Source organism: Vulpes vulpes, chromosome 12 (assembly GCF_048418805.1).
Source record: "Vulpes vulpes isolate BD-2025 chromosome 12, VulVul3, whole genome shotgun sequence".
Classification (NCBI taxonomy): Eukaryota; Metazoa; Chordata; class Mammalia; order Carnivora; family Canidae; genus Vulpes; species Vulpes vulpes.
Window position 1 is genome coordinate 5,715,011 of NC_132791.1, and position 13,993 is coordinate 5,729,003.

Here is a 13,993-nt window from a genome sequence, read left to right on the forward strand (position 1 = left end):
AATTCATGCACCTTCCCTCTTTGTTTTTTTTTTGTTTTTTTTGTTTTTTTGTTTTTTTTTTTATTTATTTATGATAGTCACAGAGAGAGAGAGAGGCAGAGACACAGGCGGAGGGAGAAGCAGGCTCCATGCACCGGGAGCCTGATATGGGATTCGATCCCGGGTCTCCAGGATCGCGCCCTGGGCCAAAGGCAGGCGCCAAACCGCTGCGCCACCCAGGGATCCCTGCACCTTCCCTCTTTGAATATGCAGTTCCGTCTCCTCAAATGCCCTTCGTCCTGTCTACCCAGCAAACTCCTATTTTTCCTTCAAGACCCCAGGTCAAGTATCCGCCCCTCCGTGATGCTTTCCAAACCACTGCTCCCCAAGGGGAGTTCATCGCTTTCTCCTGTGAAGGCCTTCAGTGCCCTGTACGTCCTTCTACCTCGACGTTTAGAGCCTGCTGTCCTAAGTTAGCCCAGCGTGAGCCCATCTCCCGCCCTGGGCTCTAAGAGCTGTGGGAACACAGGTGCTGGGTCCTGGTCACCTCTATAGTACCCAGCACCCGGCTCGGTGCCTAGCAAATGACAGGCACCCCAAAACACGTATCTGTTAAGTGAAGTAACTGGGAGGAGAGGACACTTCTAATACATCTTCCGTGCGTGCCCTACCACACGGAGCACAGAGTCAGCGTTGAACGAATATTTTGTGAAAAACCGGAAGAATGGATAGATGGATGGGCGGACAGGTGGGTGGATGGAAGAAAGGAAAGATGGCAGGGTCTCAATAAAATCAGCACTCACCTGAATGCCCCAGGTCTGCAGTTGCTCTTCTGCGGCGCCCAGATCAAAGGAGATGGGGGCACAGGTATTGTCGATCCGGAGAACCGTGAGGACTTGGCCATTGCGGAGCTCTGAAAGCAGACCAGAAGCTTCACCTGGCTGGGTGAGAACTACTGTGGACGAGCCCAGAGCCTGATGACATCACCTCCTCTGGGCTCTGAGGTCCTTCTCACGGCAAGGAGGTGGCATAGTGGCGGTCCCTGAGTCCCTACGCGAGAAGGACTGAACTTCACAAGAAACCCCCACGGAGGCAGAATGGGGACCAGAGCGTGGAGGCTACCTGGACACCATGCAAGACCATATAAGGAAGAACGTGCCAAGAATGAGAGCTGTCCACACAACGAACTGCAGGTACAGCGGTCCCCATCACAAAAGATACTTAAACGGAGCCTGAACAACTAACGACATGGGGAAGGTGACGCATCAGACATTTGTAGGATCACCGCAAAGGAAGCTCACCCCAATACTACACTCCCAGTGGCCTCAGCGTGACTGCGGTGGGCAGAACAATGAGCCCCCAGAGATGTCCCCGCCGTGCTCCCCAGAGCCTGTGAATCTGTTACCTTACGCTGCAAAGGAGACTTAAGGTTACAGATGGAGTTAAAGTCACTAATCAGCTGGCCTGAAATCGGGAGAGCCTCCTGGACTGTCTGGGTGGGACCGATGTAATCACCAGGGTCCCTAAAAATGGAAGAAGGCGGTGGCGAAGCATCGGGAGTGATGTGATGGGGGTGGGGAGCACAGAGACGGGGCGCCGCTGCCTTTGGAGGTGGAGGGAGCTTCGTGGCCCAAGGAGCGAGCGTGTGTGGCCTCTAGAAGCCGGAAAAGGAAACGGATTATCCCCCCTGAGGGCTGCAGCTCAGTGAAGCCAGCGTCAGACCCCCCCACCTCCTGAGCTGTGTAAGAGGATGGATTTGTGTTTCTCCAGCCGCGGTGTGGGTGACAACTCACCACGGCGACCACAGGAAATTAATACACTGCCTTACTGGTCACCCCGTCCCCAGGGTATCTGCAACTCACTCAACATTTCAAAAGCACCAAGTGAATTAAGTCTAACCTCAAAAAACACACCACATCAACCCAGCCGGGTCACAACAGCACCCAAACCCTCCGCGCCACCCCCACGGTCCGGTCAACAGCCAGGGGCCTGGGGGCGGGCAGGGGAGGGGAGCAGCGGGTGCTCGGGCCACGCAAGGCTGGGGACTGGACATGCTGGTGCCCCTTCTGTGGGCAGGGCCAGAAGATGGAGCAGCAGGGAAGGCAGCAAACCGTAAACACGTTATGTGCTGGCCAGAAGCGGTCACCTCAGGGCCCGGCTCTGGGCAGTGCCTGAGTCCTTAACCCAAAATGACTCAGTCCTACCTCCTTGGGAATTCCCGGCCCACCCATCCTGCCCCTCACGCAGCCCCTCGCTGGGCCCTGCCAACTGGGCCAACAAGACATCTCTGGATCCCACACACCTCTTGGCGCGCACACCCCAAGCCCAGGCCAGGTGACCTCCACTCGCCCTCGCGTCCTTGGGGCAGCCTCCTCACTGGTTTCTCCACACCTACTGCTCCTGCCTACAATGCACCCTCCACACAACAGCCAGCACACCTACCGGATGAGACCCAACATCCTCTAGGGTAAAACTTTCAATAGCTTTTCGGTGCTCTCCTGACCAAAACCAACCCCCTCACTGCACTCTCCCAGCCCTCAGAAGCACCAGCCTCCTGCTAAACTCACCTCAGGCCACTCAGCTCTGTGTCTCACCACACCAGCCGCCTTTGTTCCTAGAACACGCAGCATCTCTCCCACCCCAGGGCCTTTGCACATGCTGCTCCCATTCCCTAGAGCACATCCCCCGGGGTTCACACACTTAAATCCGACTCATCATGAGTAGCCCAACTCATTAACCACCTTCTCAGGGAGTCTTCCCTGACACTATACCCTTAACAGATCAAACCCCCAATAAGCCTACTCAGAACTGCTCTTCTCATCCAAGATAAGTACGTATATTTGCAATTATTTTGTTTACGCGTGTATTTAGTTGATCAGAGTCTACCTCACCCATTAGACTACGTGCTCCCCCAGTTCCACTCACCACTGAATCCCCTGAGCGGGGTTCAGTACCGGGTATACCACAGACACTAAATAAAGGTTTGATGTATAGATGAACTGACAGGATAGAACTCTGGTCCCCAGTCCCAACAGGGTTCTTTTTTTGTTCCCTGGGGTATCACCTATGAGCTCAAGGGTGACACAGTATTTGATCCCCCTGCTAAAAAGAATTTTATTTGCTTTCCTCCTTTTTTTTTTTTTTTTTTTTTTTTTTTTTTAAGTCTTTGCAAGAGGTGAGGGGTGTGGAGGCCAGGTGGCGGGGCAGGGAAAGCACAAGCTAGATTGGGTTTGGACTCAAAGCACAGCCCGGCCTCTCGCTCGCAGAGTAGCCCTGCAGAAGTGACCCAAATCCCTGGCCTGCTTCCTCCCTCGGAGGGGGAATCGTATCCACCGCAGAGGATTTTACTGAGAGGTAAGAGGATGAACATAAATGCTTGGGACAACGTAACAGGCCACGACGGTTGCCAGCGTAAAAGCAAGCTTGTCAGGACTCAAAAGTTGCCAACAGAGCAACCCACGCACACCATTTACTTGTGTTCTTACCCTCCCACACCTGCGCCAGAAAGGATTTAAGGTGACTTCATAAAAAGAAAACAGGCAAAGATAAAATTACAAAATTATATTTGAAAACAAGCAAATGAGAAAAATTGGACAGAAAGAAAGCAAAGGCAGAAATAAGATAGAATCGGATAAAAACAAGAAGAGCTCCCAGGCATGGAGCCCTTGCTGGGCACCAGGCACAGGGCTGGGGCTTCTCGGTCCTAATCTCCTTTGATCCTCCGAGAGCCCCTCAGACAGGGACACCACCGTCGTGGAAAAGGGAACAGGGCCTCTGCACCGCGGACAGACCTGCCCAAAGTTACCAGGGGAAATGAAAGTAAGAAAGAGAAGAAGCAGGGCCAAGGCAGTGCCCAAAACGCAGGCGGGCACGCCAGCCGGGGCCACAGGCTAGCCCTGCATTTGGTGGCACAGAGGAGAAAACCCACAGGGACCAGGGGCCGGGCCTGCGGGACACCAGCTGCTCCCCCGGCCTGGCTCTCTGCACACCCAGGAGACTGCGGGCCCCCGGCCACGCAAAGATTTTCCGAGGTGTCTTTGTTTGCCTTTCAAACCAAGTTCCTGGATTCTTGGCAATCATCTCTCTCATCTGTTCCTTAAACTGGGAACAGCAAGTCCCCACTTAGAAACACTTTTTTTTTTTACACCTAGATAAGAAAAAGAACTTGGAAAGCTACGAAAGAAGTGGGCAGGCACACACGTGTGAGCGTGTGCATGCATGTGTGCGTGCGCGCGCGTGTGTGTATAGCAAGGAGAAGTTTCCTACAAAGGAGCAAGAACTGGCTTGCCAAAAACCAGTGGGGCAAAGTCTTCAAAGTTCTAAAGGAAAATTATTTCATCCCGTCTTCTTCTATTGGGGAATGTGTGTGCGTGTGCACGTGTGTGCATGTGTGTGCATGTGTGTGGGTGTGCAAACTGCCTCCCCAATAACAGTTGTAGAAAAGGAAACCTTTGTTCTTCAGTGGTCAGGTTTCAAATGGTCTAGGTAGGCAGCCGCAATTCAAGATGCCCACCCCCAGCCACCCATTCTCTCCGTTCGCTCACTGAGCGTCTGCTGGGGGCCGGGCATGCGGAGGTGTGCGGGTGCGGGGACAGCAGGACAGCACCGTGCCCCTGCCCTCGGGGAGCTTACATTCTAGTGGGGAAGCTGGCACTCGACTCATCGCACAGGCCATTATTTCGGTGCAGGCTAAGGGAAGTGCGGTGCAGAGAAGCAGGAACCCATCAGGGAGGCCTGACTTAGGATTCCCCACAGAAGGGGAATTTGAGCCGAGCTCTGAAGCACGACTAGAAATTAATCAGAGGAAAGGAGGAAAGGAAAGAGCCCAGCAGGCAGGAGAAACAGCAGATGCAAAAGCCCTGAGGCAGCACCGCGTGCCGGGGGCAGAGGACACGGGCAGCGGGGGCCAGAAGGCAGGCCTCGCGGGCTGCTGCCTGACAGATCTTCACCCTAAGCCCCGTGGGAAACACGGAGGCAGAAAGTGACAGAGTCTGTTCTGCATTTTTAAAAGCTCTAAATGCCATATAAGTGGAAGGGGCAAGAAGAAGAGAGCAGCTAGGAAGATAGGGCAGGAGGTCCAAGCGCAAGGGGACAGAGAGAATGGGTACAAATGACAGCGCCCCCCCCCATGTGTTAGTGAGTCCAGCTCGCATCCTGGGGGGGTGGGGGGGGTCACAGCCTTACCTTGGCCCCAGCCCGGAGGACTCCCTCCAGGCAAGGCACTCCAGCCAGGGGAGGCGGTGGGCAATGGGCTGGCAGCGGCACCGGGGCCCGTCCGTGCTTCGCAGGCCATCGCCGGGCGTCTACTTCCCCTTCCTGGAGCCCTGGTTCATCCTGGAGCAGCCGGCTGGGCTTCACTTGCCTTCGGAGAACAGTGCGAGAAGCGACCTCAGGCCCGGGCAGGCCGGCTCCTTGGCCCTCTCCAAGGCCACGGAGCGCCGCCGAGAGCCTCTCCACGGACTCTGCTCTCTCCAGTCAGGCTGAGGGACACTCTCGGGAGTGAAGAGCAAGAAATAAGACCCTGCTCCGGGGGAGACCTTGTCCCTGGGCTGGGGTCTCCTCTGCTCGGACACGCGGGCACTCACCGGGAGCCCATGAGCTGCCCAGGCATCTGGGGCTTCCGTTCCCCTCCCGAGAGCAGCCCCGGCAGCCAGGCCCAGGACCAGTACCCTCATCACGGGGAGGCTTGTTTATGCAAAGCTCCCCAGAAGACGTGACAAAGTACAAGTGAAAAAAATCAGGATGGTGGGAAATACAGATCTCACACACACACACACACACATACACACATTCGTAATAATAATGATAATGATAACAACCACGAAAAACAAAAATACCCAGATTTTCAGGCAATCAGAGTCCCTGGCAGAAGCAGTGGAAGTCTCTGCTGAAGAGCATGGGCTCCGGGTTCGGGACTAATCAGGCTCCACCACACTTCTGCAATCTACTAGTTACGTAAGCTTGGGCAAGTGGGTTAGCCTCACAGACACCTGCCTCCCTCTCCTCAACGGTATCTTCCCCACAGGGCTGCTACACAGACTCAGCGGGATGATAAATACACAAGGATGGGTGAGGGCATCTAGGACCAAGGGGGCATCCCAGGAATACTAGCGTTGACCGTTGCTGCTTGGAAGTTTGGCACCGTTGCATTGCCTGAGCCAAGAAATTTGGTTTTGAGCTTCCAGGCGGCCAAAGCAAAACTAGAAATGCTGTCAGAGGAACAGTTCCTGTTACCTACAAAGAGACAGGACACAGGAGGGTGAGGAAAGCAATGCATCTTCCTGGCATCTAGCTCCAAAAGATCTCGGAAATGCTTGCAAAGCCTGGGGAGCTGCTCAGAGACAGCACGGTGACCATGAACATGGCCTTAGGACACCTGTGTCAGGAAAGCAGAAATGTCCTTCGTGGAGATTTTCTCGATGCCAACGCGGAGTCTCCGGTGCCACACACTCTGGCTGGAGCCTGCACGCTTACTCGTTCTGTTATGTGTCCACTCGGGGCCCTAAGAATCACCCATCACCGAGGAAAACCACGCCTAAGTCCCTGGGATGACACGCCGGCCTTGCCAACCATCTCGGTGAAAAGTCCACTAGAACTGGGTTTTGTGGCCATGGTACCTGACGCTGGTGAAAACAAGTGTCCAGTCGGCACACATCTACTTGATTACAAGCTGCTGCGGTCCCCTGAAGAGGGGAGCCTGACTCCCAGACCCTCCCCACCCCCCATTTCACTCAGTCTTTTAGAAAGGACCAGCTCTACAAGTGCATAATGAAAACATGGGGTCCCTTGTTCAAAAATGACTCAGGGATTTCGAGCAGAGCGTTAAGCCAGGTGTGGGGGGCACGGCTTTCTAAGTGGGGAGCCTGTGTGACCCCGCCGACTGCAGGCACCTGAAGCCAGCTGTGACATTAACCTCCAGAAGATCACTTGGGAGCCCCCTCCACCAACCAGGAATATACAAAAATGAGCCTTTCAACTAACAGGTATCACACACCTGCCCTGTACCTGGCTCTGAGGCCAGAAAGCAACAAAATGTCAGGAAAAAGCAAGGACTTGAACACCCAAGAGCCTGGATCTGAATCCCAGCTCAGCCACTCATGTGCTCCGGGGCAAGGTACTCAACCCCCTGAGCCTTGCTGTCCTCATCTGTAAAATGGCTTCAGGGAATCCTACCTGGCATAGCTGCACAGGGATAACGGAAGGAGACACAGGCATGACAGCCAGTGGGTTGGCTGGAAGCTGTAGGGCCAAGAGGGGAACTCAGGCCACCTGGCTCCAGAGTCCAAGCCCATAATCCCTCGGTTCTGAGCCCCAGGACCCATGTCTGGCTGTCTCTGAGCCTGTTATTTAACACATCTTAAAAAAAAAAAAAAAAAAAAACACAGTTGAGAGAGGCTCATCTCCCAGGTGTGACAGGCAGCAAAGTCCTGCTGGCCTCAGAGGCCATCTCCCCCTCCCCTCCCCCAAGCCCTGCCCACAGCAGGCATCCCTAAATACTGCAGAGCATTACCAGTCAATGGCACCACCCCTTACTTCCTTCCTCTTATCTTGCACCCCCACCCCAAGAGTTAGCATAAAAGCAACAACAGCAGCCCAAGGAAGGTTGCCCTGCCCTTGGCGATCTCTGAAGCCCTTCCCTGCCTCCTCTCGTCACCTCCTGGGCCCACGAGGCAAATATATTCCTCAGGCCCATTTCCAAGGCAAGAAAGCATCTGTTTTCCCAGACACCCCAGAGATGTTGTAGCTAGCAGCCTACAGCCCAGAGAAGCTGTACCGGAGTCTCAGAAAGGCCTGGGGGACCCAGGAACGCACCCACCCTCCTCCAGGCAGGAGGGACCACCCACAAGCCAGAGCTGCCCAGGTACCCTTCCCCCGTGGAAACTTTCCGTTAGTTGCAAAATCTCACAAGTAGGCACTGTCTTGGAGAAGAAGTCCCAGCGCCGCAGTCGGCCCAGTTAGCCTCCTGCAAAGTCTCCATCAGAGTTCATCCACTCGACTGAAGTAACAAGTGGTGGCTAAGAAGCACCTGTACAGTCCTGCTGTTTCCCTCCCGTGTCACCTGGAGCAAGTCACTCAACTCTCTCTCTCCCTCGAGTTTCTTTACATTAAAGGCGGATAAGGGATCCCTGGGTGGCGCAGCGGTTTGGCGCCTGCCTTTGGCCCAGGGCGCGATCCTGGAGACCCGGGATCGAATCCCACATCGGGCTCCCGGTGCATGGAGCCAGCTTCTCCCTCCGCCTGTGTCTCTGCCTCTCTCTCTCTCTCTGTGACTATCATAAATAAATAAAAATTAAAAAAAAAAAAAAAAAAAACTTTAAAGGCGGATAATATGGTAACTGAGGCTAAAAAAAAAAAAAAAAGTCCAGGCACATCAATCACTCAGAGAGCACCTGGCAAATAGGAATCACCCAAGGAATACAGCTGTCACTAGTTTTCCTCCACAAACGTTCCCGAGGAACCTTCAAGTGTCAGGCCCTGTGCTTTCTCAGCTCCGACACCAAAAATAAAATCTCAAGCCCTTGGTCAGCCCTCCGTGCTGGGGATCCCATCAGGTGGGAAAGATGAACTCAGAGAAAGAGGACTGAGAGAGATGACCACACAAGGTGGTCGGAGGGGACGGGAGGGGATGGGAGGAAGGCTTTGCAAAGGTGGAGACGGGCGGGCGAGAGAAGGATCTCGGAGCAGAGCAGCAGAGGCCGGGATGGGTCCACGGAGCGCCCTCTGCACTCACCCTGCAGCCCCTGGACCAACCCGCAGGCTGCAGAGCGTGGAAGTTGTGGGTGTTGGCAACGGCGGCCCAGGGCAGGGTGGACCCGTCACCCTCCAGTGTGTCCTGGCCCACCGCTCGTCACCCTCCAGTGTGTCCTGGCTCACTGCTTGTCACCCTCCAGTGTGTCCTGGCCCACCGCTCGTCACCCTCCAGTGTGTCCTGGCCCACCGCTCCGCTCAGCCCTGCAGCAGCCCCAGGAGGACTGGGGGGCCGGGGCCAGACCCCAGGGGGGAGACAGAGCCAGCAAGTGAGCACAGCCCGAGGCTCAGTGGCTCCTGCGCTTTCTTTGCTGATCCTGCATTTCAACCAGACCTTCCAGTCGTACTTCTTTTTTTTAATAAGCTGGTGAGCCCCTGCAAGGAAGAGTGGCATCCCTAAGCCCCGCTCAGCAGAGGTCTCCGTTTCTGGGGACAGAATGCCGGGTCTCCCCAGGAATCAGGTGCCTCCCTGGGATGGACGCGGGAGGCAGAGAGAGGAGGGGAGAGGGAGAAGGAGAGAGGGAGAGAGAGAGAGGGAGAGAGGGAGAGAGGGAGGGAGAGGGAGAGACTTACTTTTGGCAAATCGGGTTTTGTTTTTGTTAGACTGGAAAGCCCCAGCAAAAGGCCGCAAGGGGGCCTGTCACGGAGGCTGCAGGGTGGAAAGGCCTTAAAAGACGGCGGGCCCTAGCTCTCCATTTTGCAGATGAGGAAAGTAAGGCCTAGAAATGAAAGTGAACCACCCAAGGTCAGAGAGCCTGCCCGGGTCGGAGGCCGAGCGCGGCCGGGAGGGAGGTCGCGGCGCGGCGGTCTCTGCCCTCGAGGCCGGCCCGGGTCTCCCCCCGCCGGGGGCCCCGCCCCGCCCCGCCCCGCCAGCCGCTCCCACGCCCCCCACGCGCGGGAACGCGGCCCCGGGCGCTCGGAGGGACGCGCCCCGACCCCAGCCCGGGAGCGCCCCTCCCCCGCCGCCCGCGCACCCGCACCCGCACCCGCACCCGCACCCGCACCCGCCCGGGAGCGCCCCGAGCCCGCGCCCCCGCCCCCGCGCACACTCACCGCCGCCGCCCCCGGGGACGCGGGAGGTCGGGGCCGCCGCAGCCCCTCCGCGCCGCAGCCTCCGCCGGGATCCCCGCCCCGCGGCCCCGCCCCGCCCCCGCCCCCGGCCGGGCCGCCCCGCGCCGTCACCCGCCGGGAGGGAGGGGCCGCCGCCGCCGCCACCGCCGCCGGGCTCCGGGCCCGAGGGGAGGCTGCGCCCTTGCATCAGCCGCGCTCCCTCCGGCCGCCGAGCACGTGCCCGCCCGCGGGGACCCGGCTGCGGGCAGCTCCCGGGAGGCGGGACGCGGGGCCCTGCACACGCCGGCGGCCGCCCCAGCCCCCCCCAGGCCGCCCCAGCCCCCCCCAGGCCGCCCCAGCACCCCCCCAGGCCGCCCCAGCACCCCCCAGGCCGCCGTAGCGCCCCTCCCCCAGCCCCCCCAGGCCGCCCCAGCCCCCCCCAGGCCGCCCCAGCGCCCCCCCAGGCCGCCCCAGCCCCCCCCAGGCCGCCGCAGCGCCCCTCCCCCAGCCCCCCCAGGCCGCCCCAGCACCCCCAGGCCGCCCCAGCACCCCCAGGCCGCCGTAGCGCCCCTCCCCCAGCCCCCCCAGGCCGCCCCAGCCCCCCCCAGGCCGCCCCAGCGCCCCCCCAGGCCGCCCCAGCCCCCCCCAGGCCGCCCCAGCACCCCCCCAGGCCGCCCCAGCACCCCCCAGGCCGCCGTAGCGCCCCTCCCCCAGCCCCCCCAGGCCGCCCCAGCCCCCCCCAGGCCGCCCCAGCGCCCCCCCAGGCCGCCCCAGCCCCCCCCAGGCCGCCGCAGCGCCCCTCCCCCAGCCCCCCCAGGCCGCCCCAGCACCCCCAGGCCGCCCCAGCACCCCCAGGCCGCCGTAGCGCCCCTCCCCCAGCCCCCCCAGGCCGCCCCAGCCCCCCCCAGGCCGCCCCAGCGCCCCCCCAGGCCGCCCCAGCCCCCCCCAGGCCGCCGCAGCGCCCCTCCCCCAGCCCCCCCAGGCCGCCCCAGCACCCCCAGGCCGCCCCAGCACCCCCAGGCCGCCGTAGCGCCCCTCCCCCAGCCCCCCCCAGGCAGGCGGCCCCAGGACCGCGCCAAGGCCCCCGGCCCCGGGCTCCAGCCCCGCGACCCCACCACGGCCACGGCCACCCCGGCCTTCCTGGAGGGCACGCGCCGAGCCCCCGCGGACGCATTTCGACCCCGACAGACGCTGCCCGCTGGCCGGGGCCTCCGAGGCCACGGGCTCCCTTGAGCGCCGGCCAGGGGCGGTCCGGGCAGTGCGCAGCTCCGGGGGGGTTCGCTCACCTGCCCGCACCGAGGGCGCCGGGTGCCTCGGGAGCGGGAGCGCCAGGCCTCGCGCTGGGCTGCGCTGCACGAGGCCCCTGTCTTAGTCTTGTTTCCTAAAACACAATGTGGGGGCGTGGGAGCGAGAGCCCCTGGATGCTGGAGCTACACTACGTGCCGATGGGCCACGGAGGGGATCCTCTGACAGGCGTGTGGCCTGGTCGGCTCCTGTCCCACCGCCTCTCCACGGCTCACCTCCTCCGTGAAGCCCGCCTGTTCCACCCGGCTACCTGGACCCCACGCTCACTGCTTGTCACTGCGGCCGAACTGACCCTTGGACACGTGAGTCTCCTTGGCCAGGGAGGCCCAGAAGACGTGGGCCTTTGGGGCCGGCTGTCCGGGCTCCAGCACTCCTGCCCGTGAACTTGCAGGCCGAGCTCACCCCTCGGAGCTTCAGCTCCCTCCTCCGTGAAGGGCATCGCTGTCTGCTAGCCTGATGGTAGGGCTTGGAGGATGAAGGGCGTCACGGGAGGTCTTCAGTGGGACTCAGGCGCGTTCTCGGCCAGCCAGGAAAGCAGCCCCCCTCTCTGCCAGTGCGGCGCACGGGAGGTCCCAGCACCACGGCATGGGGGAGACGGGGCCCCACAGGGTAGAGAAAGGCGAATAAAATCCAGGGGACGGGGACTAGTCTAGTGGAGTTCTCTGGGAAGCGGACTTGGGTAGCAGGATCTCCACGGATTCACAAGGCCGCATGTGGGGCCCCCTCCCCTCCCCGCCTGCCCCAGAGTCATCTATACAGGCTCCCCTCAACCCCAAAAGCCCCTAAGCTCCAAGAACACAGAGCATTTCTCAGTTCCTCCTAACCCCCGTGCCCTCTCTCACTTCCAGTTCTCAGTGGTTGCCATCCCTCTGCATCTGGAAAGTAACCCCAAACCCCATCCTACCTCACCACGTGACTGCCAGACACAGTCGCAGGTCTCAGGTGAAAGGGCCCTTCTTCCAGGAGCCCTTTCCTATCCCGGGGCCCCGGCCAGTCCCCCGTTCTGAGTCGTCCTCGTTTACCCTGCAGCCGCCCCTAGCCCGCGAGGTGCTCGTTGCTAACATCGCCTTCCCCAGAGGAAGTGCCCACCTTGGGGCACAGGCTACTTCTGCCCATGCTCCCCGCTGTCCCCCAGCTCCCTGCCCTCGGCGCTTGCCACACGCGTCCGGAGTAGTGAATGAACGGCCGTGAGTGAAACCATCAGGGCTTCAGCTGCAGATAAATCCAAATAAGCACCCGCTCCGGCCAGTCACCATTACTCAGCAGTTCACCGTCTGTCCTGTCGTGTCTGCAAGGGTTAGAGACTCGTGTGCGAGGGCGGGCTGCGACTCTCCGCCAACCTGGATGAGGTGCGAAGGAACGAAGCTCCTCCGAGCGTGGCAGATGGGACACGCGGCGGGCGGGGGGCGGCTCAGAACCGCTGGGTACGTGATAAACGCGCTTAGGAATTAGAGCTTGTTTTGGAAACTGGTCTGTTATGTATCACTGACTTCCTCTTTTAGAAACCTGCCACTTAAAACCTTGCCGTGGCCTGAACAATCTTAACAGAGTCATAGAGGCTCGGGGTGGGAAGCTAGACAGACCCGGGTTCAAATCCAGGCTTTGCCGCTAACTTGGCTCTGTCCTTGGGCACAAGTGACTTCAGCACCAAGCGCATCAGTCTCCTAATGTGTAACTGGGAACAATGATACCTAGCTCAGGAGACACTGGGAGAATTTAACTGTGTATATAAAGCACCTGGAATTTTTTTCTGGTATAAAACGTCAGTAAATGTGAGCTATTTTTAAAATTATTTCCCAAAGCATTAATTCCGACAGAATTTTCCTTGGCCGAGGACTCCAGGACGTGGACTCGCAGTTGCGCAGGGAGCTCTCGGCGGCGGGACACACGCAGGTAGGTTTAAGCAGGTAGGTCTAACCGCCCTGAGAGCTCGGAACCCAACACACAGCGGTCCTGGTCAGGAGGTGCGCGGGCAGGAAGACAAGTCACACGCTGCTTGCCGGGAAACTGGGTCAGAACCAGACAAGAAATACTCTGAATTCCTGCCCAGAAGGCCTGGGGTGTCCAGGCCGTTTCCACTCTGCTGAAGAGCCACTGACGGATACAAAGAGAATAAAAGAGGGAGAGCTCATGTCGGGTTGGGAGGGGCAATGGGAAGGACTCAGGCTCTCAACTAGGGAGCTCCACCCTCTGGTCTTTGGACCTTTACAAACTGCACACGGGTAGCCAACGCAGTCACGTCCTTGGAACCTCCAGCCTAGCTTCTCCCGTCTTGTCTGCGGGGCCCTTTCCTCCGCGTGTTCCAGAATGCCGCCACTATTCCCTCCCTTCGAGGAGGAGAAAAGGGGGGGATGCTGTGTGCCCCTGGCCCCCCAAGCCCACCCATTCCTAACTCTCATGCCCTCCAAACAGTGAGCCTTGAATTAACATCTGACCCAGAAGTTCTTCAAAAGCCAGAGATGAGGGCAGCCCCGGTGGCTCAGCGGTTTAGCGCGCCTTCAGCCCAGGGCCTGATCCTGGAGACCTGGGATCGAGTCCCACGTCGGGCTCCCTGCATGGAGCCTGCTTCTCCCTTCTCCTCCCTCTGCCTGTCTCTGCCTCTCTCTGTGTGTCTCTCATGAATAAATAAAATCTTTAAAAAAAAAAAGCCAGAGATTGTAGATGTTGACATGATCCGGCGGCTTCCTCCCCCAGAACTACTGGCCAAATCTTTCAGTAAAGATGGTGCCTCTCCTGTCTCTCAGAGCAGCCTACGCAGGGGAAGGGGAGTGGAAGGAGCAAAACCCAAGCTGCCTGCCCGTATGGAAGCGCTTCCGGTAATTTCGGAGCCACCGAAGTGGTAGGAGCTAGTTGACAGAACAGCACTCGGAGGTCTGCTGGATTGCCCCTGAAGGAAAGAAGTGCGCAAGGT

The 13,993-nt window shown here is 59.3% G+C and overlaps 1 protein-coding gene and 1 long non-coding RNA gene across 10 annotated transcripts in view; one reads left to right on the top strand and one right to left on the bottom strand.

Moving 5' to 3' along the window:
- Window positions 1-11,865, bottom strand: part of TMEM268 (transmembrane protein 268) — a 30,913-nt gene extending 19,048 nt beyond the window's left edge. Inside the window, exons 1-4 of one of the 7 annotated variants that reach the window (XM_072727547.1) lie at window positions 11,064-11,865; window positions 9,301-9,446; window positions 5,164-5,341; window positions 783-892 (exon numbers count right to left, since the gene is read on the bottom strand). In XM_072727547.1, coding sequence (XP_072583648.1) covers window positions 783-892; window positions 5,164-5,272 — 219 coding nt within the window. In that variant the 5' untranslated portion in view covers window positions 5,273-5,341; window positions 9,301-9,446; window positions 11,064-11,865. Of the gene's footprint in view, window positions 1-782; window positions 911-5,163; window positions 5,470-9,300; window positions 9,447-9,780; window positions 9,993-11,063 lie in introns of those variants that run through there. The other 6 variants (XM_072727550.1, XM_072727543.1, XM_072727548.1 and 3 more) reach the window with 6 other exon arrangements.
- On the top strand, window positions 11,301-13,722 carry LOC112923092 (uncharacterized). 3 transcript variants are annotated; one of them, XR_011995409.1, is made up of 4 exons: window positions 11,301-11,384; window positions 11,931-12,431; window positions 12,885-12,975; window positions 13,495-13,722. It is a non-coding gene; the product is annotated as an uncharacterized lncRNA (long non-coding RNA). The 3 variants fall into 3 exon arrangements; XR_011995408.1 differs by lacking the exon at window positions 11,301-11,384 and adding an exon at window positions 11,452-11,541 and having other exon boundaries at window positions 12,112-12,431; XR_011995407.1 differs by lacking the exon at window positions 11,301-11,384 and adding an exon at window positions 11,481-11,541.
- The last annotated feature ends 271 nt before the right edge of the window (window positions 13,723-13,993 follow it).